Consider the following 26,171-nt stretch of genomic DNA (forward strand, 5'->3'; position numbering starts at 1 on the left):
ACCTTCTTAATTTATTTAATTTATATTTTACTTAATATAGCTTAGAGAGTATCTGCTAATTACTTTTAAAAATAAAATATTAATAGTATAATTATTAAATTTAAATTACTTAAAATATAATATCTCTTAATAAGTATTCTTATAATTCTAAAGCTATTATAAGATCTTCCCTTGCTTAATTAGGGCTGTTAACACCGCGATATACTTATTAAATACCTTTGATTTATATTTAAAAGTTATTAACTTAAATTACCATTTTAACTTACTAAAAACTTTTATAGTAAGCTTATCCTTAATAAGTTATTAAATTAAAAACGTAATTAACCTTTAAATTACTTTATTTATATTTAAAATTTTAAAATTAATAAACTTAGCATGGTTCTAGCACTTATTATATATTTTAAAGGCTTTTTTATTATATTTTTTACTAAAAAATCTAGATATTTAGGGATTTTAAGCTATTTATTAGCTTTAACTTTAGGATTTAAGTAATTTTATATACCTGTAATTTTTATAAAATAAAAAATATAATTATACCAGGCCTGCTAATTATCCCTAAACTTAAAAATAATTATTATACTTAAGGCAGTGCTAGTAAAGCTTATAATAATATTATATATTATATATAATAATATAATTTAATTAATATTTAGCTTTTAGTTTACAGAAGTTGCTCTGTTTTAAAAGGCCTTTATATAATAAAAAGGTGTGTATATTAGGGGTGGGAACAGCTTTATAAGGTTTAAAAAAAGTAAAAATTTAATATAAGCTAGCTATTAAGTTAAAAGCCGGGCTTATAATTATTATGCCTTTAAATTATACTAGCTAGGAATACTAATTAAATACAAAGTATTATATAAAAGGTAAAAAGCATGCTAAATTCTTCTAATTTTAAAAATTTTTAAGGGTTTTTATATGCAAATGTAGAAGTTTTGCAAGGAGTTTGTATAGCTAAATCCTTTATTCACCCTTCGGGAGAATGGCTATATTTAAATTTGTCTGGCTCACGAATTTGGTAGTTGGAGGCTTTGAATTACTAAGAATTCTCCACCTCAGCTGACACCTAGCCATGCGGTCTTGCTTCGGCTGCATATTCCTAATGCGGCGTAAGGCTCATTGGATAGGGATGCTTCTTGGCAGGTTGCCACATTAGTCGTCACACCGATATTAACTAATAACTAAACGTACTCTAATTCCCAACCAAGCCGGACACCCAGTCGAGCCAGACAGCCACCAAAATTGACCACACTTATAACTTTTGAAGCTATTCACCACCGCCATAATACTACTGTAGTATTCTCGTTATGTTAATTATTTAGCTCTTGTATGTCTTTGAATGGCGCATTCAAAACATGTTGGCGGAGCGCGTTTTCGCGCGATAGAAGTGATTAGAATAGAACTAGGAGATGGACCACCTTCATTCAATTGCTCACTTCTCTGCGCAATTAGATCCCTTGCCTCTTGTGTTAAAAAGCCATTATCTAGAGTTACTTGACGCCTAGATCGACTCTTTCCCGCTGTTTCCTTCGCCATGAATGCTGCTTGGTGCATTATCAATTTGCAACCCTTTAACAGATCGTTAAAGGTTCTTTTCAATGGTGAAGAAGGACGCTTAAAGCAACTGCTAAAATATCTTCTTGACTAAGAATGCCTTCTTGAAGGCGGGGTAGGCGTTCCGAATAATATATTCAGCTCGTCAAGCAACCCCTGAAGTTCAAATGGAAGTATCCCAGCTGCTGCAAAGCCGCTTTGAATGTTCTAAGGCGTGAAGTCTGTCTGGTGAGCTGCAGGATACGTATTTAGGAAGTCAAACTTGTCAATATAGTTGTATCCTAAGCGCATCTTTCCCTCAATTAGACCTCTGTACGCGCGCTTTCGAGGCCCAAAGAAACCAAATGTAGAAGATGAGATGAGTTTAACAGGCGGCCGAATTGGGCAGAACCGCTCGTACAACCAAAAAGGCTAGTTAACTATCACTGCTGAGCTTAGCTCAGCTAGGCGTAGTTGTATCGTCTGGCAAATCGAGTTTTGACCTCATCATGTCGATTTATGAAGAAACCCAGTTCTTTCCAACTGATCGGGAGGAGGTTGGATCCGCCTCTTGAAGAAGACTGGCCGTTCCTGGCGCATGAGAAGGTCTAGGGGCGACTCCACGTGCATCTCTTAATAGAATCCATTCAATTGATGATGCTTTCTGGTTCGCAGCAAGCCTGTGGCTGTTGGCGCGCCGTTCAATTCGAAATTGCTTCCCACTAAGTCGATCACGCAATGTTGACGGAGGCACATCGAAAGCAGTTGCTGCGCGATGAACCGACGAAATTTCTTGCTTTTTAAAGCAGATATTGCAAGTTGAATCTGTCAGATAAAGCCTGCCGATCCGTCTTAAACCAGTGGGATTTAAGGATATTCTATGTATAAGAGTGGAAGGTACAAGTCTTAAGGTTAAAGAGCTTATATAAAAAATTAAATAAAAGCTAAAAGGTAGGCTAGCTTAGTTTTTAAAAATAATAAATAATAATTAAAATTATTTAATACTATAAAAATAGTTTTTTAAATATATAACTAAATTAAATTTTTATAAAGTATTTAATATAACTTTATTATATCCTGTTAAAGCACCCGCTTTATATCCTTATATTATTTAATATAACTATAGTCCCTTTTTAGCTTAGCATTATAGCATCTATTATAATCAGGCAGAATAACTTTATAATCCGGGGATAACATGGCGTTTCTTTAAATAGTATTGTAACAAGGATTCATTGGCTAACAGAGCCCCGCGCTGGCAGCGTCCTCTGACAGAATCCTCCGCTCTTGATCCCCAAGATTTTAGGCTTTTGACGCGCTTTTGGTGGAGAGAGGAGGCTTGCGCCTGAGATTTGGATCCAGACTAGGTAGAAAGTGTGAGGACATTATTAAGGTGATTAATAGGGGAAAGAAACACACACCTGGGCTCTGCCTCTTCGTCTCCGGCAGCCCCTTCGCGATAGCAGTCGCACTAGTAAGATGATTCGAGCTTGCGAGGTCTTTACACAACGATTATTCATCCATTAGCTACCAGCCATATCCCTGAAAAGAAGATCCTGTAATCTCACTTAGAACAACATCTGCGTCGGCAACCTCCCGCGCAATGCTTGCTGCGGAGTCAAGATCCCCAATGACAGGTGTCACGGAGGGAAAATTGCTCGTAATCAGAGACGCCTTGCTCTCGCTGCGGACGAGCGCTGTGATCTGGGAGGAGTGGAAGGACTGCGTTAGGGCGTATAAGACGTCGCCGCCGATATAGCCTGTTGCGCCTGTGCTGGGGGCGTTGAATGGGCCAGGTTTGGCTTATTGTGAGGACATACATGAAGATTCGAGGCATCGTGTGCATGATGGTAGGAAAGGGGGGAGGGTAAGTGGGAGGATGAGCGATACGGTGTATGAAATAATTGGTCACTAGAGCCGGGGAGCCCTTCCTACATCCTACAGTGGTTGGAAAAGACCCACCTATAAAACTGGCAGCTTATCGCGACGACAGGAATTTCGGAATTCTCCACTTACCTGTTTGTACTATGATGCTTCAACGGAATATGTCTGACGTCTCAGAAGAGCAGCTGCTAGATTCTTGTGCTTGACTATTATAGATAATCAGATGCCTGCCTAAGCTATTAGCAATATGGTGCAAGACATGCAGGCCAAAAGACTACTCGCAACTCGGAGTCCATCTTGGTCTAGCCATTAGAGGTTTCCGAGGACTGGTTGCTCGTTTGACACGCGATTCTTTAATTTCCGATACGCTAACGCTAAAACTTGTAGACGTATCTGAGCTTCCGATTACAATGAACGGTCAGTGTGTCCACCCGTTTCCAAAAAGACTGGCTCTTCCACTACGCGAAAACATTGTTGACGTATACTAGCAGTTTCATCAAGGGAATCCTTCCTGATGGGTGCGAGACCCACTTGTGGCTTATCAAAATGGCAACTCATCACGACATAGGGAATGTGGGGAATTCCTTATACAGTTATTAAGGCTACAAGGCATGTATGGGAGGCATCTGATTGCGATACTAATGATGGGTGATACTTGTATATAAACCCTTGACCGGCTGCAGTACCCAGCATATCATTATCCTCATTCTAAACCAGGATGTCAATCAGCAATTTCTCTACCATTCCCCCTCGTCAGCACTATGACGTAGTAATCGTCGGAGGTGCCACCAGCGGCTCCTCCATTGCATGGCACTTAGCCACGAACCCAGACTTCAAGGGCTCTGTCCTTGTTGTCGAGCGGGACCCGTCGCTAGAGTACTCCGCTACCAAAGCCAGCAACAACTGCATGCGCCAGCAATTCGCAACTGCCATCAATGTCAAAATTGCGCAGTACGCAGCCGACTTCGTCAAGCGCTTCGGCCCCGAGTTCCCCCCAGACCCTCGCGCCGTACCCTTTACCCCTTCGATTCGCAACTTCGGATACCTGTATCTCTCAGACTCGTCTGAGTTCACGGACGTGCTGAAAAAGGACCAGGAGCTGCAGGCTAGCTTGGGAGCCAGCACCCAGATCATATCAAAGACCGATGTCCTGGAAAGGTACCCATTCCTGTTCACTGGTGACCTCGACAGCGCAAGCCTCAACCTTGTCGACGAGGGTGCTTTTAATGCATGGGGCATGGTACAGTGGCTGCGTCAAACCGCCCAGGATAAAGGCGTGGATTACATCTCGAATGAAGTAATCGGTGCAGAGTTAGAAGAAGGGGAACTAAGGCGCGAAGCATTAAACTACAAACCGGCGAGCAAATCACCATCGGCACCCTGGTCAATGCTGCGGGAACTCGTGCTGCCACTGTCTCCAAGTTAGCAGGCATTTCCGGCTTGCCCGTTGAGGCTAGACGACGCTATACCTATATCTTCTCTGTGGATGAGTGCCTGCCCGGCGACCTTCCTCTGACGATCGACCCATCAGGTGTCCATCTCCGCTCCTACGGCGCAAAGGACTATCTCGTCGGCTGTCCGCCCATCGGGCCAGATACTGCAGTGGATGTCGACGATTTTAGCTTCGCGGAGAATGCATGGGAGGAGAAGATTCTTCCGGTTATTACGCGCAGGGTCCCTCAGTTTGCTAGCGCACGCGTAAAGGATTCATGGATGGGCCATTATGAGTTCAATACATTTGACCATAACGCCATTGTTGGGCCACACAGTGAAGTCGGCAATTTCCTTTTCTGTGTTGGCTTCTCTGGTCACGGTAGCCAGCAGGCTCCAGCTTGTGGCCGTGGTGTCGCTGAGTTGATTGTTAACGGGCGATTCCAGACTCTTGACCTCAGTGTGCTTTCGTATAGGCGGATTATTGAGAATCGGCCTCTAACAGAACGAGCGGTTATATAGAGTAATATGCTAGTACCAACAGAGTAGCTAATAATGGAGCCATGCTCCAATCCATATATCACTCCAGACAGATCCTGATCCAAACAAGTAGCCCAATTGGAAAAATAACCTTAAGCCTCCTCACCAGACTCTTCTTTACAGGAGTAGCCTGCAACGCTGAGCGAGAACTAACTAGCATAGCTTCAATGACTCTGCTTATCATCATCTTCTGCTTGTCAGGAACCAGTATTGCTCTAAATTTATCATGCTTCTGCGTTGAAAGCTAACGCTATTGTTGTCAACGTTAGGATCCTCGGTGGCGTCTTCTACCTCGAGGAGATAGCTTTGTGCTCTTGAATAGCGACTTTGCCACCTAAATAAGCGGGTGGGAACGCACCCCCTTCGTATTACCCTACCCCTGGCGACTTCGGCCGCGAATGAACGTCATCTGTGGCTTATAAGTGCTTAGTAAGTGCTAAGTAAACAAAATAAATAAAACAAATAAAATGATAATTATTATAAGTGCTTGATAAGCACTTAGTAAGTACTTAAGAAAATTAAAAATAAGAAAATCTTAATTTAATAAATATATAAAATAATAATTTGTCACACCCAAGGGTGCCAAGTAATAATAAGACAAGGAATTTAGATAAAATAAGATATCGCGCACCTGTTATTTTATTATACAGTAGTGATATTACTACTAAATTAAAGGTATAATTAAAGCCAACACCCACTAAGAATTAATAAGATAAGAATTAGTTTTTATTTATATAAAGCCTTAAGAATATACACCTATACACCTATATATTAATTTATGTAGGCTAGTACTTTATTTTATACCTAATTATCTAGTTTAGGGCTTTAATATTAGCCCAATGTTAAGTTTAAAATATTATGCTTATTAAAAACCCCTACTTTAATTATATATTAGATCATTTAACAGAGTTACTCTTAGTATTATAATTACTAAATAATTAAACTTAAAAGTAAATTACTATTATAAAGACATAGAATTAAGCTAAAGAGCTAAAATTATAAAGTTATAAAAATTCAATCATTATAAATCATCATTTATTATTATTTTAAAATTGAATCTATATTCCTATTAATTAAATACTTAGAACTCATATTACTTAAGCATATTATAATGATTTTTAGCAGGATATTTTAGTTTATAAAAATTAAATTTTTAATAAAATAAAAGTTTTTCTAGCTAAAACTAAAAGTTATAATTAAAACTTTTACTTATTCTTGTCCTACATGCTAATACACCTTGGCACCTTAATATTATTTATATAATAAACTTATACTACTACTAAAACCTAACTATTCCCGATGACCACATGCGAACCCCAGCTGTTGTACGTTTTTTATTTTTGGCTTTTTACAAGCAGTTGTGGTGCTTGTGGCTGTCAGATAAAGCCTGCCGATCCGTCTTAAACCGGTGGGATTTAAGGATATTCTGTGCGCAAGAGTAGAAGGTACAAGTCTTAAGGTTAAAGAGCTTATACAGAAGACTAAATAAAAACTAAAAGATAGGATAGCTTAATTTTTAAAAATAATAAATAGTAACTAAAATTATTTAACACTATAAAAACAGTTCTTTAAATATATAATACTTAATAAATTAATTATAGTATTTTACTTTAATAAGTATATCTAGTTAGATTTATTATATTACTTTGCTTTAACTAATATAACAGCCAAGAAGTTATTATATTAATATTACTATATTATTATAATTAATGCGGATAATTAGTGACTCTGGTTTTTAATATAATAACTAGTTACACTATATTATTATAATAAATTTATTAGCTAATATTAGTCCGCGCTGGCTATATTCCCTAATAATCCCTCTTTCTTAGGTTTTTAATCCTCCTGCGCAAGTGTGCTGGTAACTTTATTATTTATAATATAAAAGAAATAAAGAGCTTGAAAAGCTTGAAAAAAAAGGAATAAAAATAAAAGAAAATTAAAAAGATAGTAAAATAAAATTAATTAACTATTATAGTAAGCGGCGGGGGCTCTTTTACACAAGATTTTCTTAATAATATCCACGCTGCGGAGGCTTTTTTTATGCCTTTATTTAATAACTCTTTTTTTAACTATTTCCTTGCTAAAATTCCTAAATCTTCTTAGGGTAGTTAAGATGCCTAATTAATTTTTATAAATTATTTTTTAGTAAGTAACCTTTCTAATAAATAAAGTACTAAACTTAACCCTTATATATTTATTAGTCTAGGATTTATTTAACTTTATATTCCTTATTAATATTAGTTCCTTTATCTTAATTATTCTCTGGATTTAGTGTTAGTTCTAGTAATAAGACATGAAACACTAGGTACACTTATATTCATGCCAGTAATAATAAGTAATAATTATTATTAATAAGTTTTTTTTAATTTTAAATAGCCTGTATTTCACTATATTAAGTTTATTGCTTAGTTACTTGCTCTTAATATTAAAATTTTTTTTATTATCTGTTATAGGAGATAAACTCTCTCTTTTTTTTTAAAAAAGTAGCATGTTTTTATACTTTTTATTATAATAAAATTTTATCTTTTCCTTAGCCCACCTAATATCTCGTGCAAGTAATTTATGTAGTATATTTAAGTGCTTAACTTGCATTAAGGCTAATTTTAATTATTTTTTAACTAGTAATAATATTTATGTTATCCTTGGGTTCCTTCCTAGGTTCGCATATTAAGGCGAGATGTTTATTATGGCATTTTTTATGTTATTAATAATAAATTATGCTATTAGTAGTATTTTAACCTAATTATCTTGGTTCTAGTTAAGGTAGTATTGTAAGTATTACTTAATTAACTATATTATCCTTTCTATTTATCTATTTATTTATTAATAATTTGCAGTTAACATGTCTTAACTTGTTCTGCATGCTTTTATAATTATTTCCCAAAACTTAAACATAAATAACTTGTTTTTATTAAATATAAATTTTTTTAATAGTCTAGTTTAAATAAATACTTCTTGTAGTATTAATAGTGCTAGTTTCTCTGCAGTAAGATTCTTTGCAACTAGTTTAATAATTATATATTTTATAAGTTTGCATATAATAGTAACTATATTAGTATAGGTAAGTTTTATAATAGGATCCTTAAATAGTAATAGCCCTATAATAAAATTTATAATAATACTTTCCTAAGGTCTTGCAGGGATATCTGGTATTTGCATTTTCCTGTATAGTTAATATTAAAATAGCTTATTTTAATTATATTTATTATACTTTATAATATAGTCTTAAACCTGTTAGTGCATTCTTGGAAAAAAGTATACTTGTTAAATCTTTTTTATTATTTTCTTAATTTCTTGGTATCCTTTTAATAATAGGTTATGGTGTAATTTAATTACTTCCTAAACCATACTTTAAGGTACTATAATTAATTTATTCCAGAGGAGTATCCTGTTACTTTTTTTTTTAAAATTAGGCTCCCTAGCTTTATACTTAAAGTTATTTATTATTTTATTATTCCTTCTTAAGTTATACTAGGAACTTATAATTTTTAATTATATATATAATAGCTAGCTTGGCATCTTAATTAAATTTAAGAATATTTTTATTTTTATAAAAAATATTTATCTTGGGGTTTTTAACTTTAACCATATAATCCAGCCTTTGGCTTAGCGCATCCGCGGTAATATTCTTTTTCCTATTAATATGCTTAATTTAAAAATTATATTATAATAGCTATTAAGCCTATCTAATTTATTATTTATTAAGTTCTTTTGTTATTATAAAGTATATTAAGTTTTTATAATTAATTTAAATAATAACTTTATGTTTCACTCCCTAGAGATAATATCTTTATTTCTTAAATCCCTTTATAATTACTAATACTTCTTAATTATAAGTGTTATACCTTTATTTAGTATCTATTATTTATTATAAAAAGAATGCGACTAGTTATAACTTCCTATTTTTATTTATTTATTTAAGAACCATCACTATGGCTCCTCCAGATATATTTATTTTTATATAGTATTATAGTTCCGGGTTATAAGGCTATAATATAGGTGCTTTCTTAACTTTTTTTTTAATATCTTATACTGCTCTTTCTTGCTTTTATCCCCATATAAAGGGTTTATTATCTTATAATAGTCTGGTAAGTAGTTGTGTATCCCGCGTGTAGGCAAATAAATATTCTTATATATATCCTAAAAGTCCTAGGAATCCTCTAATTCCTTTTTTATTTATTAATATAGGGTAACTTAGGATTTCTTTTATTATTTCTTACTTAATTTTTTATTCTTCTGGCGTATATTTCATACCCAGGTATTTAATCTTATTTATATTAAATATATATTTATTAATACTTATTATAAGTCCTGCTTTTATTAATACTTACATTATTTTTTTTACATGGGTATTATGTTCTTCCTTGGTCTTAAAGTAAACCATAATATTATTAAAGTAAATAGTAATAGTCTTATTTATAAACTTTCCTAATATATAAGTTATATACCTAGTAAATTTAGCTGGTAATTACTTTAGTCCCATAGGTGTAATAACCTATTTATATAATTTTATATTTATAAAAAATACTATTTTATAAATATTTTTAATATACATTTATAAGTTATAGTAACCCTATTAAATATTAAAAACTATTAAAATCATGGCTTTTTATAGAAGGTCCCTTTTTTATTTTATATATAATATTTAATTAATGTTATTAACTATTACTTTGTTAAGAAGGTAATAATTAATAACTAATTATTTATTCTTTATTTATGCGCCTTTTTTATCTTTTTTTGGCACTATTATAGGCCTTAAAAATATATATAATTTTAACTTGCAGATATATCCTGCCTTTTTAAACTTATAAATAAACTCTGTTTTTACTTATAGTTCTACTAGTAATTTTTAGTATTACTGTACCTGTGGTAACTTCTCTCCAGGTATTAAGGGTATTATAGCTTTATAATAACTATTATACTACGGTAATTAGTAGTTAGGTTTATAAATAATTTAATATATTTATAATATTTTTTTAGGAGTTTTTAAGCACTTTAGCAAGTTTTTTTTATACTCTTTTCTAGGCTTTAGTTATATAGCCTCTTGTTATATTTTAATTTTTATTAATCCCGAGTTATATATTACCTTTTATTACTTATTTTTATCTTACTTTTCCAGAGCTTTCCCCGATACTCCTTTAGTAACTTAAATCTACGTCTTTTATTATTATTTTTTTTATGTTTTTAACTAGGCGCTATTAACTAGTACTTCTCTAGTTATTTAGTTAATATCTAGGTTTTATTAAGTAAGCCATGTTATCCTAATAACTACATTATAAAATCCCTAAGGTATAGTTAGCATAACTTTAAATATAATATTCCTAATATACTTGCCACTTTTTATTAATATATTATTAGTTATAAGCTTAGGTTCTTAGTGTATTATCTTACCTTTAAATTTAAAGATTTTTTAGTATTCCCCTGTAAGCTTAGTTACTAACTGGTATATTTTAATAAATTCTTTACTAATAAACTACTTAAAGCACCCTAAGTCCAGTAAGATTCTTGCATGCTTTTTCTTTAACTATACTATAATAATAATTAATACATTATTCTTAATTATAAAGAGTGTTACTTCTTTCTGGTGCCGGTAATAATATTATTATTATACTTTAGCCTATTTTATTAGTTGGAACTGGCCTGTCTTTTGGTGGAATATATAATATAAAATATTATAATTATAATAATTAAGTTTTATGTGATTTAGGTGTCCTGTTTTTATTTCTGCATAATTATATTTAGCTTTGCCTAGGGGGCAATTATAATTTGGTTATGTAATAATTCTTAGTGCTTGTGGTTTTTAATAACATAATTTCTTAATTTTCCAGTGCTATAGACACTTATTATTATAATATTTTATCTAGTTAATATCTTAGTATACCTTCTTACTTAACTTGGGATAGTGTCTGTAAAAGTAATCTTTCACGTGACCTAAGACTTTACTGCATAGGCTTATTTCTTATTTATTTAATACTTACTTATATTCTTCCGCGAATTTAATATTAACATGCCCATAAGCAGGGTATTTTAAGAATATTTATTCTCTATATTTATTATATTTTGATATATAATCCTGTTATATGTGGTTAGATTCTTCCTAGTAAACTACTTATGCCAGCTTGCAGTTACAAGGTTTATTTTTTTAGTATTATTACTAAACAGGGTTTATGTCTGTATTTCTTAAGTCTTATAGTAATTTATAACTATTTTATTACTAATTAAAACTGTTAAAGGTGTATAAAACTCTTTTTTTAAATTTAAAGGGATTTTATTACTTTCTTGCAAGTAATCTTCTTTTTAATTTTTAAGAGGTTTATTTTTAAGTAATTTATATTTACTTAATATTATACTTAGCCTTTTTTTAAGACCCGTGCAGTGTCCTGCTTGCTTTTTTAACTTATTATTAGTAATAATATTAATATTTTTATTTTCTTTAATTTTAAGTTCTTGCGTGTTATTATTAATATATTTAAGTATTTCTTTATTAATTTTCTTAAGGTCCTTTATGTTCTGTTAAACCTTTTTTTATACTTAACTAATTTATTTAGTTAACTTATTTATAAATTATACTAATTCTTTTTATTACTTTATAATATTCTTAAGGATATCTTCCTTTGTGATGTCCAGGAAATTAGGTTTAATTATTACATAGGCAGTGTATATTTGCAAATTATGGGTGGCTGGTCCATAATTTTAGCGCTTTGCTTAATAGTGTTTCTTAATATATTTAATCTTTTTATATTTAAAGCATTTTTTTTAAACTGCTTTCTTTTCTTGCCATCCTTTTATTCTCCAGTAGTAATGGCAGCATTTATTTTTATATTTTTATTACTTCACAAGAAATCTTTTTACCCACCTTAAGATCTAGTGCGATCACGCGGGGGTTTATGCCATTTATTATATATAATAATATAGCCCTTATAAATAACTATCGCGAGTTATTATAAATAAACTTTATAAAAGGTAGGTAATCCACCTAATTATCCTGTAAAAAGTTTATATACCCTTATAAAATACTATTTTAAAATACTATTTAAGTATTTTATTTATAAATAATAGGCTACACATATTTAGTGCTTTACCAGTAAATAATATATGAAATTAAACTAAAAACTTTTTATAAATATACTTTTATAATTAATTATAATATTCACAGGTATCCTATAAAGCTAAAATACCTTATAAGTTATAAAAAAAGGCCAGCCTATGGCCCTTAATAGTTTTTTACATGGGGATAAAGTAAGCTATTTTACTTATTTAGTTTATTATTATAAGAATAATATTATACACCTTTTATAAATTATTAAGATCTTTTGCCTTAATACTTGCAGGTAAATTTATAATAAAATCCATGCTTGTTTACTTCTAGGGGCTTACAGGGATTAATAAAGGTTAAAAATCATTATTATTTATTATAAATTACTTTTAAGCCTTAATAAATATTACAGGTCTTGTAATACTTTATAATAAAGTTATATATCTTAGGCTAAAAAACCTTTACTATACTAGCTTTAAGGTTTTTCTTTCCGCAAAGCACCCTGTAAAGGGGTTATTATATAGTTTTATAAAAAATTTTATTTATAACTAGTAATAGTTTAAAATATATAATTATTCTTAGTTATAAAAAAGTTCTTTTTACAAGTACTATTATTTTTATAACCATGGGGTGCTTTTTTGCACCTTTACTACGCCCTTATAATTCTTTTTTTTATAATCCTTATACTTTTAGATTACTCCCAGGACCTTTTTTACAAATTTATCTTATTTTGAAAGTTTTAGTAAACTTTTTAAGATTTATTATAAGATATTTACTTAAAATAAAGCCTTCTTTTTATAAACTTTTTATACTTTTTTATATAATAGCTTTATTTTTAAAGGCTTTATACTAAATATAATAATTTTAATTACAATTCATTCTTAACTAAATTAATAAGGGCCCTGGTTTTTTATAAAACCCTAGATATTTTTTTCTTTTAGGTTTTTAAAAAACTCCTGTAAAGCCTTTATACTAGTTATCTTAGCTATGCCTTACAAGGGCATATCCTTTTAGGCAGTTTATATATCCGTAAGCCCTAATTATTGAAATAGCTTTTTTTTTAGCTTACTTCGCGTGACCTTTTTAGTCCTTTTCGCGTTAACCTTCCCTTAGGTAATTAATTTAACATAAAGGTTTATCCACGGGATTTAGCCTACCTGCATAATAAATAACACTAAACCTAAACTCTGCCAGGAGCTGGGACTGGTAAATCTATGTTTATAATAATACCTTACTGAATAATCAAAAAGCTGCAAGGGCCTTATAGTCTATTACTACCTTGATTTCCTATAAAACCCTATAAAGATAGTAACTTTATTCGCGGAATAACTCTATAATAGCCAGTATCTCCTGCTCCCCAGTTACGTAGTTTCTTTTTACTAAAAAAAGCTTTTATAAAAAAAAAGCTACTAGCCTTTATATCCTATCTAGATATAATAGGTAAGTATTTTATAAAAACCTCTGCCTAAGGTATTATTTTTTTATTTATATATAAAGCTTTTTCCTAAAGTAATTAAGTTTAACTATTTTATAAACTTTTATTTAAAAATATTTATTGCTTTATAAGTCTTTAGTATTATTACCTAGCTTTAATTTTTAACTATCTTCGCAGGTTTATCCTTAGGTTTCTTAAGAAGGCTTATAAGTATTATAATTATAGTTATATAAGCCTTAATAAACCTGTAATACTAATTAATAAATTTAAAAAATATAAGAATATCTTGCATAGTCTTAGGCATGGGCCAGTCTTAAATTATAGCCACGCGCGAGGACTTTATGTTAACCCTGTTAAGGGTAATTATATAACCTAAAAAGTTAATCTTTTATTGTAAACATGCATTTATTTTACTTATAATAAAGCCCTGCCTTGTAAAGCCTCCTAAGCACCTTATAAACATGCCCCTTATAAAATTTTATATCTTGCAAGTAAATAATAATATTATTAATATAAATAATTATAGTAATATTAAAAAAATTATAAAAAATCTAATTTATAAAGCCCTAAAACATGATAAGTATATTTATAAGCCTAAATTATATTACTAAATATTTAAATAGCCTATGTTTTATATAAAAGGCTGTCTTCCACTCCTCCCCCTTATAATAAGGTAAGAGCTATTAAGATTTTTTAAGAATACTTTTATAAATTTATCATACTAGTTTAGTAGTTCCTTACCCGGGATAATAGCTTTAATACTTATCACGCTAATTTAGAAGATTTTAGCCTAACTTTTATAAAGCTTATTTATAAACTCTTTTATAAATACCCCTTTAATTTTAAGTAGGTATCCCTTAAAAATATACTTTTTTATAGCCTATTAGGTTTTAGAATTATATATTTATAGTTATAATATTCTTAATATTATTTGATTAATATTTAAAAATATTATTATAAGGACTTAAAACCTTTATTATATACCTTATAAGTCTTAAAAATTAATCTTTATTTTTATAACTTTTTTTATTACACACTACCCTATTATTAATAACTTATATAAAGATTTAATAAGGCAGTGCTTTTTACCCTGCTTATTTTACAAGTAAAATAAAACTATATTTACCTTATTTTTTTTAAAATTTATAAGGGCTTTATAATTAATATTTATATTACTAGGCAAGCTAACCTTTACAGATAAAAATATTATTTTTATACTAACTTTATTCCTACCTAGTAGGTATTTGCTAGTAATAGCTACTATAATTATAAGCTTTTTATACTATTTCCTATCCTTAGCTTTCTTTGTAAGTTTAAAAAGTTTAACTTAATATATCGTAATTTATTATATAAATAGCATTAAATATTTAGCCTTTTTTTTACAGGTACTAGCTTTTTTACTTTATAATTCCCTAGCTTTTATAAAGGTCCCTTACTTTCTTTATATTTATTTTACAAATAGTTATTATTAGTATTTACAGGCTTCGGGTTTGTTATTATTATATATAAAGGGGTAAAAAGGCTTAACTAAAGTTTAATAATAAGGGATATAAGTTTCTTAAGTATCTTTAAAAAGGCTAGTTATTGATAAACCTTTTACTTTATTATAAGTAAGTAGGATTTAAAAAATATTTATAAAAAAATAATACTAGTCTAGGTTTTCTTATTACCTGGTTTAACTTATTATTTATTTTATTATTAAAAATATATAGTTTAACTTATTTTCCTGTAGCCTTATGCAAAGGGCCTTGCTCCAGGTACCATGTAGCCTATCCGCGGGATTTTTTAATTATTTAAAAAGAAATTCACAGAGGTTATTTTAAATTATACCTTTATATTTTCTTATCTATATCCCTTATTACCCTTACAGTGTTAAATTTAAATATAATATTATAAAATATAAGGTCCTTTTTTATAAAAACCTATTAGTTTTTATAAAAGCTTGCCCTCTTTATATAAATATATGATAAATAATATAATTTATAGTATTATACTAATTACTCTTGCTAGGTAGCCATGAGATAAAAGTATACTTTTATAAGGGCATGTAAAAAATACTAAACCCTTATAAGTGTACTTGTAAAGGTTTTTTTTACTAGCATGCCTCCGTGAAGCTTTTATATTAACTATTTATATTCTTATCCCTTATTTAGTTACCTCACGCGCTTATAAAGTTTATTAAAAAAAGGTTCTTTAACGCGACCGTGGGAAAATAGTATTTTTTAGCCATAAATATTTTAATTATTAAACATAAATATTCCAAGCCTTTATTATTATTTATAATTAAGTCTTTTTATAAAAATTAAATAAGAGTCTCCTGAATAGTCTTGCAAGCTAGCTCTAACTCTGGTTATTATAAAGTAACGCGGCTGCTTTACTTAAGTGGTATTACCCCTAATAAACTAATTATAGTTATTAAATATCAAAATCATAAGGTCCTTAGCCTATAGGGTGGCTCGCAAATAATATAAAAGGGTATAATATACCTAAATAAAAAAGGATTAGTCTTATAATAAGTATTTTTTAAAGATATAATAAAAATAATAAATTAATATTAAAGTCCTGGAGTCCTGGCCTTTATAAAGAAATAATATTACCTTTATAAGCTAAGTTAGTCCAAGGCTAACTCATCACCATATTCACGACTATCTTGCGAATATGGCTAAGTCTTTCATGGGGATTCTACATACGTTATGATGGGCCTTACAGTAATTAAAAATAAAAAACATGCTATAAAGGTAGGAAAAGACTTTTAAATTAATAAATAATTATATTTGTTTTTATATAGCCTTAAATTTTAAAAAAACTACAAAAAATGCGTGACTACGCAAAATACGTGGCGCACCTATAAGACGAAGGCGGTGGGTACGCTGGAAGGCACGGATAAGAGAAACCGAGCATGCGCTGACTCACAGCTGACTAAGCTAGAGACAAGGAGCGGGTACTTCCACTGGCTCCCTGACGATCCTGTAGCAGGTTATCCGTGCCTTTCAGCGCCCCCACCGCCTTCGGCGAGTGGGTGCGCCATGCTTTCTTTGTAGTCACACTTTCTTTGTTGTTTTTTAACTTCTAGATTAATTTATTTATTACTATTATAAAACATGCCTAAACCTAATAAAAATTACCTTAAATAATTAAGCGAAGCTGTTACTATTGCCTAATCTTAAAAAAAACTAAATATTACTAAGATTGCGCGAGAATTCACGGTATCTCTAACCATAATGCAAAGCCGGATTAAAAAAGCAAAAACACCAGTAACTCCCACTATAATAAAGCGGAATATGCTATAGCTATATTAGGAGAAGGCCTTAATTAACTAGATTTTAAAAATATAATTATAAAACCTCTCGCCCACTCCTTTTATTATAAAGGCGTGGGCAAACCAGGCACTTGCCCGCGCGGGTTCTCTGGATAGGACAGTTAGCAAGATATAGGCATATTAATTTAAAAAGCGCGTACCAGAACACCTAGGCCTTACACTAGTAAAGTAAAAGACTAAAAAATTAAGGTATATTTAAGTAAAAAATGCAGGGCTTTTAAATAACTAATATTATAAGCTTAAAATACTTCTTCGCGGTGTTCCTGCCCGCCTTGTATATAACTTTAATAAATACAGATTTTAACCTGGCCAGGGGCGCTCTTGCAAAGTTTTTAGAGGATTAAACTATCCGGATTTTATAAAAAGCAAGCAAGGTAAAAATATTATTATAGTAAAGTATATCTGCGCTAATAGCTAGCTTATAAATCCCTTCTTTATTTTTAAGGCAAGCAAAACTTATATAAAGTGCTGGTATTAAGGCAGCAAGGCCTTACCGGCTAGTATTATAATAGTAATCTTTATAAATAAATAAATATTAAATAAACTCGCGCTTGGCTGGTTAATTAAATTTAATTAGGCTACTAAGAAGCGTACACAAAGGAATAAGAACTAATACTTAATATTTAATAGCCACGGCTTGCACTTTATACTTAAATTTTTATAATACTACAAGGCTAATAATATTATTCCCTTTAGATTCCTTCCTTATTTAACTCACCTTTGCCAGCTGCTTAATAGGAAGCCCTTTCTTAATTATAAGCAGTAATTCTAGCTTTTAAATAATAACTTGTTATTCTGGGGTGGCCGGCTATATAAAAAAAATAAATTCCTTAAAGTTATTATACTAGTACGCCAGAAGGCCTTTACACAGCATATTATTTAAAAATCCTTTAAAGACTAAGGGATCTGGCCAGTTAATAAATCCTAAATTATTTAGCAGCTTCGCGAGAAGCTAGTACTTCTTAATATATTTATGCCAGAGCTTTGTGAAAGTTATACACCTTTATAATTACTATTATCTAGTATTAAAAATAGCCCTCCAGCAACATTTAATACGCTTGCAAGGAATTAAGAAAAGATTATAAAAAAATTAACTAATCTTTTAAATAAAGTAAGGCGGAATTTAACTAAGATCTTTTAACACTAATAGTTAAAGCTGGAGGAGTTATAAATAATATAAAAGTTAATTTACAGGATATACTCTGTGTAAAAGCCTTAATACTAAAATTATAGTAAGTATTAGGTTAAACTGCTATTTTATAATAAAATTATAAAAGTTTATAATATAATTTGTTTAATTAAGAATAGGAAGGCTAAAAATTATATGGTGGAAGAGAAGTGGCTTGCAAAGTAATTTAAGAAAGTATATAAATATAAGCCCCCCAAGCGCTTAAAGGAAGTAATTTAGCAGGTAATTAAGAATAAAAGACATGCTAAAAAGACAGGAAAGGACTTTTTTATTAATAAATAGTAAATTTATTATTATATAGCCTTAAATTTTAAAAAACAACAAAGAAAGTGTGACTACAAAGAAAGCGTGGCGCACCCACTTGCCGAAGGCGGTGGGGGCGCTGAAAGGCACGGATAGTGAACGGTAATCTCCAATATGGATCCCTCTCAAGGCAGCCTCACAAGGAAATTTGAAATTGGGAGGCAAGGCCTGAGGGCCACCCTTGCTCCTCTGGTACCACTTGCCATTGCTGTTTTGCACCGACAGGCCACTTGCAATGCAGTCATCGCACGGAACTGCCTGAGTCGAGCTTCCGATGCTCTCATTTCGACCTGTCTCGATACCGCGGAAATTATATCCGTCGGGTATCAAAGCTCCTAAAGTTTCTTGCTGGTGTCTGCACGCGTATAATCGCTTGCTGACTTCTCTTTTGCACATCGTGATGGCTGCTGGCATTGATTGTTAGCTATTTAGCACCCTACAAGACAGCAGGGGTTCAGTACCGGTGTTGATCAAGCGCCAATATCTCCGTTAAACTGTTACTGGCAGAGGTCTTTAGGGTTGTCCAGACGACGCTCATCATCGACCATGGCGGGGTCTAATACATCTTTTATCACGAGTGACTGGCTTACAAGTGGTGCTGGGAAATGGACCATCCATCGCCGCCGACGTGGCAGCAGCTACATCCTCACCATATATCAGCATGCAATATATGGGCCTGTCTCGGATGCAGTCCAGGCCTCCCGATGTTCACGAATGAGGTGGCTTTCGGTTAGTTGACCAAGATTACAAAACACAGCAACCCAGGCAAAAGGTGGAGGCCGAGCTTGAGTCTCGAAGACGAGGTCATAGGGTACAGATCATCTTCATGCCGAGTCACCAATTGTCACCTTGGCCTCGTCTCTAAGTCATCTTATAATGAGGCAAGGGGAGCAATGCCAACGTCATTTACGCCATCCAACGATTCTTCAATGGCGGGCCTCAAGCGCAGGCAAGCCTCATCCTCGCAATTTGATTAGCAGAGACTTCCTGTCCGAATGAAGCATTCAAATACTATTTAAGCGGTTTTCCATCCGGGGTTCTTGTTTTGTCTTTGAGGAGCAGCTGATAATGATGAAGAGAGAAAATCAAATCTGTGCCAGCCGACCATGAGCTTCAAACGCTAAATCCATAAAACGAGAAGAATCCAGCATGGGATATTCCTGCGAAGAGGATCCACCTCCATATTGAGGTCAAGGCCATCATCACCCTCGATCCTTGACAGCCCCAACAAAAGTCGAGCGCTTGAACCCGCATGATCAAAAATCTCCTTGAGCACAGGAACCCACCACTCCTCATGCTGATCATGGACGACAAAGTTACACACGGACTCCATATACTCCGGAAAGAAGCCGCTATACTCCCAGTCCACAATGCCTGACAACTTGCCATGGTGGACCACGATGTTCCGCGCCGCGAGGTCGCCGTGCGTGAGCACGAACCTGTTTGTTCCGAATTCTTGTTACGCATGGAAGGGAGAAGACGTTTCCAGAGCGCGTATTGCGTGGTCGACTTCTTCTTGATACGAGCCAGACAAAACGCATCGAAGTCCTCTTCGCTCTGAAAAGGACCCATGAAGTGGAAATTCAGCCGATCGAAGAATTTGAACATTTCTGGCTCGTTGACGCGTCCGATATACGGCGCCGTGATACACCTCATCCGCTGGATCTGCTCTTTCAGATCTCTCTTTATCCCCTCCCTCTCTACTCTGGTGAGTTGGTACCAGACTTTATCCAGCGATTGTTCCGGGATAACGGTCGTCACAGTGGCAATGACCTGGGGCTCGACGTCGTAGACGCCCGGGACTTTTGGAGCAAGAATTTCATGGCAGTGAGCGAAATGCATCATATCTGCCTCGGAGCGCACGAATGCGCCGGACGGTTTGTGTTTCACGGCTACTTGGTTCCCGAATGTGGTCGTGGACAGCACAACGCGGTTGCCCATGTAGTTGTACAATTCTGGGCCGAGGATCGCGTTGAGGTAGGTCGGTTTATACCTTGTCTTCTTCTCTATCTCTTTCTTTTGGTTTGGTTCTCGTCCCTGCTCATGCTTCTGCTCTTGGCCTTCGCTTCTGGAGATAGGGGACATTCTGCAGCAGTGGGTGAGGTGGGCGAGGTGACCCGTGGACCTCAATCCGAATCCTGGATGTGACAATCAACAAAAATGCCCCGGCAATTAAATTGTAGGCGAAGGTCCACGCAAGTCTGCCCTTGTCATATCTACTCGGCTTCAAGACCTATCTATAGACCGTAGACGCCCTGTTGGAGACACTGATACCGAGGGAATGGGACGGCGCTCAACCAGGCCAGATCAGGAGGCCAATGCCTATCTCTCAGAATCAGTAGATATGGCCAATTCTGTTCGTTCTCCGGCGTCTACGAGAGGCCCAGGAATGTCATTTTCAAACTTTGAGTCAGTTAGGGGAGGGACTTGGACAACTTGAAGGATGAGAATATGCCTCTCTTCTCATGCGGGACAAGCCCATGTCATTTTAGCCTGTTTATCCGTCACTGTCAACAAAAGCAGATAATTAAACAGGATGATCTTGAATCGCTTCGTGAATCCTAGAGGGCGCAACAATAAGTCACAATCTGGCATTCTGGGTGACGCCGACATTTTGCAGACTATTCCACTCTCCTCGTATAAGAAACACTAACGCTGTTACTATTAAAGCAACTCCTTGATCGGGGCTTGACGAGTATCTTATCTCTTTGTCGCTGTTGAGCTGCCCGAAAACGATGTTTCTATATTTATTCTCACCCAGAGAACGGAATAACATTGAGATGAACATGGGTATATGTTGAACTTTACCACCCTGGCTTAAACATTCTCCCAAGATCTAACTATGTTAATACATACAAGAAAGAAAAATCCATCAACCTAAACACCCCCTAGCCAGCAGCACCACCCACAGACACTGGCATTGGCACAGCGATCCTCCTCAACTCGCGCAGGACCTCCCTGGCGAGATTATTCACAGTCTTCAGCTCCTTCAACATCTGCCGTAGCTGCTCGACCTCTCGGGCATGCTGTACACTTCCGGCCTCGGTGCCGTTCTTGTGCGTTGCGAGGTATACCGCAGTTCTGGATACCGCGTTGGGAAGGAATGGGTGGGCCTGCGAGTACAATCAGCATTTGTTATTCACAAGAAGCAGCAAACAAAACCAGGTCGGATGCATACCCTAAAGCAATTCACCGGACACATGGACCTCGCCAGCGCGAGAAAGTCGGTCGCTGCCTGAGCCGACCGTTGCGTATCTCCGATACCAGCTCCTCCTGCAGCTGGGATGCTATAGCCATCCCCGTTGACGAGGAGTCCCTGTCCGCCGATGGCCATACTCATCTGCACAGCTTCTACCCCGGTCGCGTCCGTACTCAGATTCGGTATGCCGATGAAATGTTCCCGAGCGGCTTCGCCTACCTCCCCGATGTAGATCATCATCATCTTTCCCAGCAGATGTGTAAAGGCAACGAGAGGATCAGCCATTCCCAACGGTGTAGAGTTCGGAGGAGCGTAAGACCATAGCGTCGAGCGTTTTTCGATTATGCTTGATAATGCTTTCTGTCTTTCACAGAACATCGACGCTTCCGTTGACGTGGAGAGGAGGAGCGCGCTTCGGCGAAGATTCATCGTGCGACCGTGGAGCGTCGCAAGGACGACATACTCGGCGAATGGAGGAAGGTTCTTCTGTCCGCTGGTTGCGATGGCTTCGTGCAGGAAGTCCATAGGTTGGTCCGGGGCTTGAGCCATCTGAAAGGTGCTTTCGGCGACGGGGAGTCGTATCCATGTCTGTCAATGCATTAGTATCTTCTGATGCAACTCGGAATATCGGGAGCAAGGTATGGAAGGCGTCAGGTACGTACCGCTTCCTCCTGCAACGTCAACGGCCACTCATGCCTCGAGCTGAGAAAGCGATCGAAGCAATACGCGACCCAGAATGTCCTCCGCTTTTCCTCGTCCGCGAGAAAGTCAACGCCATTGTTTCCATATGCGTCGGTGTCATGCAACCGCGATATCTGGATGAGGCGAAAACACCTCCCTGCCGTAACCATAGCCCTGCTCTCCTCCATGCGCAGGAGATCGTAATGCGCTAGAAGCAAGACGGCTTGTATTTGTTCCAGCGGTGGTGTCCTCTCAATTGTACCAAGTTCCCTTACAACTCTACTCGTCTCGATGTATAGGCTATCGGCGAGGCGTCGGAACTGCGCAGACATCGCGGCGGCGACGGTGCGCATCGCCGATCGCAGGCAGGCGCGTGCTAACAATGGAGGCTCGGTTTCAAGACGCGAGAGGTGTCGCTGTTGATGGAGGAACGGGGCGATAGGGTGGACGCGGTCAAAGTACAGCTGGTCTCTCGGTCGCGTTAGTGATTGGAAATGATTAACACGACAAGAACATACAGGTCAGCTAGGACAATATCCAGCCCAGGGTTTGTACTCATACTCGACGAGGTGTAAGTGTGCGATTCATGGCTCGACAACGGTCGGACATTCGCGAAGGGCGGTGGGGTGAGGGTGCGCTCAGTCGTTGTGTTGTCGAGAGCCGCTGAGGGAGACAGCAGAAAGGGTACTTCATGTCGCGCGTCGGGGCTCGATCCTGACCCTGAACGTCGGCGGATATCATGAGTGAGGAGGGCAAGTTGTTGGCTCTGTGTTTCAAAGTCTCCATGGTAAATATGGTCCATCTGCTCGACGACCTGCTCTTCGAGAACCTCTGTCACAGTCAGCCATCGCCCTCTCCCATCCCAACCAGTCGAGGAGTATATACCCAGCCTCGAATAAAGACTCTCAATCTGCCCCTTCTTCGGCCCTCGCCGTGGCCGATTATGATTCACGATGCAGACTCTCCCTGTCATGAGACATGAACCGCACTGCGGCTTCGCGCGGTCACATCGCGCCTTCCGCTTGCGACACTCTTCGCAGGCCAAGCCTGGCTGCTGCCGGGCTGGCTTGTTACTGGGAGCTTGGCTTTTCTGTGGCATGAAGATGATAATTAATGTATCAAGCGAGATAAGCGTGGCGGTATTGTCGGGCGAGATTGTCCGCGGTATTCATATCCGGCAATGGAAAGGCTGCCTGTCAGATTCGGGGTGTAGGTTGTGAAGAATCACATTGTGCACGGGCTGTTTTTGTTTATTCCTTATGCAGTGGTAAGACTTTGGCATTGAAGAAGCCTTGGATCCGGGATATTGGGTTTGAAGCTTACATGTCTTCTGTCTGAAGAATGCATAAGCTTCAGGAGCACCCGGGTCATTGGCGCCCAAAGGAAGGAATATCCCAGCTCGATATTCTCTTCATCGAAATACCCTTCGATGAAGGATGCCATTGTCCGAAGCCAATATCCCCTCCGATAATCAGTGACGTGTTAACCCCGGACTTCCCATCTCCGGGACTCATAATTGGTCTTACTTAGACCGAGATAAGAAACAAGCGTCGACGACAAACAAAATAAGCATCGCCAACGCTATATTGGCTGCTGACGGTCCCAATTTCGAGACAATATTCCCTGTCGCCAATCATTCAGGCCGATCGAAGGATTTAGGAGTATCTTGGAAGTCGATCAGTCGTGAGATACTCCGGGCTCCGGGTGTCTCTAGCGAAGTATTGGCGCTATCGAGGGGGGTCTTCGGTGAGGTGAGTGAGACGTCAGCGTCGGTATGAACTGTCAATGGATAGAGAGCGTCTTACACCGTGCTGTCAGGAAGTATGATCCGATAGCTGTCTCGAACAGCCAGCCAGCCGCGAGTGGCGAGGGGATTAATTCATTGCGCTCTCCAATAGAACTTATCACCGTGTACGCCGTAAAGAAACCGACTGATAGCGAGGAGATGAAGTCGCCGAAGACAAGCCATATTCGGAGGTATGAATTCAGGTAGTCGCCGTAAGGAAAGACAACTGGCGATGGGGGCGTGTAGATAGAACGAGTATATGAAGGCTTTCGAAGCGTCTACCGCGTACCTACAATCATAATCATAATCATCAACATCGTCATTGCATTGAAATTATACAGAGTTTCGTACCTGAATCTATACCGCAGGCCACGTGCACCGGACCAACCGACACAATGCTCTCAACGCTGCACTGGCCGACGCCAGCACCCGCCACGAGGCCAACGCCGTCATCATACAACAGTCTCCCGCCATTATACTCATGGACAAAACCATCATCGCCCTTACCTTCATCAACCTACCAAGCCCCCTTGCCTACCGTACGACATCCCCCTCCCACCCCCTCCCAAAAAGATTCAACCCTTCACCTCCCCCGAATATTATGTCTTCACGGCGGCGGCACAAACGCGCGCATCTTCCGCTCCCAATGCCGAATCCTCCGCGCGCGATTGAGCCCACACTTCCGTCTCGTTTTCGCAGAAGCACCTTTTTCCTCAACACCCGGTCCCGACGTGGTATCCGTATACGAGAAATGGGGTCCGTTCAAGGCGTGGTTCCCCGCGGAGTCCGCAGCAGCAAAGGCAGGGAAGAGTCTGGAGGCAGCGATGGTTCACGCAATGGGACGAGGAGGAGAGGCCGTGCGGATAGACGAGGACAACGAGGTGAATGAGCGGGCGATTCGGGGGATCGAGGACGCGATTTCGGCGGTGATGGAGAGCGATGATGCGGAAGGTGCGACGGGAGAATGGGTGGGCGTGCTAGGATTCAGCCAAGGGGCGAAAATGGCGGCGAGTTTGCTGTCGAGGCAGCAGCAGCGAAATGAGACGGAAAGTCTGAGTCGAAGTCAGTGCTGGAGTGGGAGTGGGAGTTGGGGGCCGACGCAGGCGCAGACACAAACAAAGCCAGCCGCGTCCTCGCGCGCAAACGTCAACATCAACTACCGCTTCGCTGTTCTCCTCGCCGGTCGCGCGCCAATGGTCTCATTGGAACTCGACGACGAACTCGATTCCCCATCTTGTTCTGAGTTTAGCTATGGCTCAGGATCATCCTTCAGTTTCTCGTTCGAGTCAGCCCTCCACCTCCCAACGATCCACGTGCATGGCCTCAAAGACCCGGGATTGCCATTACACCGCGACCTGCACGACTACGGCTGCGAGTATGGGAGCACAAGGCTGGTAGAATGGGAGGGGAATCACAGGGTACCCATCCGCAGCCAGGACGTCGCGTCGGTCGTGGACGAGATACTGGATGTCGCGAGGGGGGTAGGCGTGATACCGTGATTGGGCGTGGGCTTGATCCAGGATGCCTACTATAGAACACGAGTTGATAATAGGAATTGATATCACATTAGTTATAATACATAGCAAGACACATGATCTGTACAGCGCAGCGCAGCGGACACTCTGCTGTCAACTTGTCAATGAATCAATAGTCGCTCGTATCCATTGACAATCGCCATATATTTTCTTTTGCTGCTGACGACGCTGCGCAATGTCCATATCCGGCGCGCCGAGCCGTACAGCACTGACCGGAAGCGGCGATCCCGTGTCAGATCGCTCGGCTCTGACCGTGAGGATTGCCAGCGACCCAGAGTTTGAAGTACGAAGTATGATGTGTCC

The 26,171-nt window shown here is 36.7% G+C and overlaps 5 protein-coding genes across 5 annotated transcripts; 2 read left to right on the forward strand and 3 right to left on the reverse strand.

Annotated features, from left to right (window-relative positions):
• Positions 1-2,606: 2,606 nt before the first annotated feature.
• BDW74DRAFT_163486 (uncharacterized protein) lies at positions 2,607-3,378 on the reverse strand. The gene is made up of 3 exons (XM_073726115.1): positions 3,096-3,378; positions 2,949-3,026; positions 2,607-2,890 (listed from the first exon to the last, which is right to left on the reverse strand). Exon 1 carries the CDS (start codon positions 3,371-3,373, stop codon positions 3,146-3,148), a length of 228 nt encoding a protein of 75 aa, XP_073578201.1. The 5' UTR covers positions 3,374-3,378; the 3' UTR covers positions 2,607-2,890; positions 2,949-3,026; positions 3,096-3,145.
• Positions 3,379-4,129: 751 nt separating this feature from the next.
• Positions 4,130-5,364, forward strand: BDW74DRAFT_183731 (NAD(P)/FAD-dependent oxidoreductase; the record flags this gene model as incomplete). The annotated part of the gene is made up of 2 exons (XM_073730591.1): positions 4,130-4,722; positions 4,752-5,364. 2 exons carry the CDS (start codon positions 4,130-4,132, stop codon positions 5,362-5,364), a joined length of 1,206 nt encoding a protein of 401 aa, XP_073578202.1.
• A 14,505-nt stretch (positions 5,365-19,869) lies between these two features.
• On the reverse strand, positions 19,870-20,752 carry BDW74DRAFT_189086 (uncharacterized protein; the record flags this gene model as incomplete). The annotated part of the gene is made up of 3 exons (XM_073731891.1): positions 19,870-19,908; positions 19,944-20,106; positions 20,178-20,752. The coding sequence occupies 3 exons, from the start codon at positions 20,750-20,752 to the stop codon at positions 19,870-19,872; spliced, it is 777 nt and encodes a 258-aa protein (XP_073578203.1).
• Positions 20,753-21,403: 651 nt separating this feature from the next.
• Positions 21,404-23,767, reverse strand: BDW74DRAFT_110430 (uncharacterized protein). The gene is made up of 5 exons (XM_073721762.1): positions 23,433-23,767; positions 23,066-23,378; positions 22,529-23,018; positions 21,846-22,454; positions 21,404-21,780 (listed from the first exon to the last, which is right to left on the reverse strand). Exons 1-5 carry the CDS (start codon positions 23,644-23,646, stop codon positions 21,556-21,558), a joined length of 1,851 nt encoding a protein of 616 aa, XP_073578204.1. The 5' UTR covers positions 23,647-23,767; the 3' UTR covers positions 21,404-21,555.
• Positions 23,768-24,728: 961 nt separating this feature from the next.
• On the forward strand, positions 24,729-25,832 carry BDW74DRAFT_183734 (serine hydrolase-domain-containing protein; the record flags this gene model as incomplete). Its single annotated transcript, XM_073730592.1, has 1 exon — positions 24,729-25,832. One exon carries the CDS (start codon positions 24,729-24,731, stop codon positions 25,830-25,832), a length of 1,104 nt encoding a protein of 367 aa, XP_073578205.1.
• Positions 25,833-26,171: the final 339 nt, after the last annotated feature.

Source organism: Aspergillus multicolor (genome assembly GCF_047715735.1).
Source record: "Aspergillus multicolor strain CBS 133.54 unplaced genomic scaffold BDW74scaffold_49, whole genome shotgun sequence".
NCBI lineage: Eukaryota > Fungi > Ascomycota > Eurotiomycetes > Eurotiales > Aspergillaceae > Aspergillus > Aspergillus multicolor.

Excerpts from the sequence above, each read along its gene's own strand:
- BDW74DRAFT_163486 (XM_073726115.1), bottom strand. The coding sequence starts at position 3,373 with ATGCACACGATGCCTCGAATCTTCATGTATGTCCTCACAATAAGCCAA.
- BDW74DRAFT_110430 (XM_073721762.1), bottom strand. The coding sequence starts at position 23,646 with ATGCCACAGAAAAGCCAAGCTCCCAGTAACAAGCCAGCCCGGCAGCAG. Across the intron at positions 23,379-23,432 it reads GAGTCTTTATTCGAGGCTGG|AGGTTCTCGAAGAGCAGGTC; the intron begins GTATATACTCCT and ends TGACTGTGACAG. Across the intron at positions 23,019-23,065 it reads GATATTGTCCTAGCTGACCT|AGACCAGCTGTACTTTGACC; the intron begins GTATGTTCTTGT and ends AACGCGACCGAG.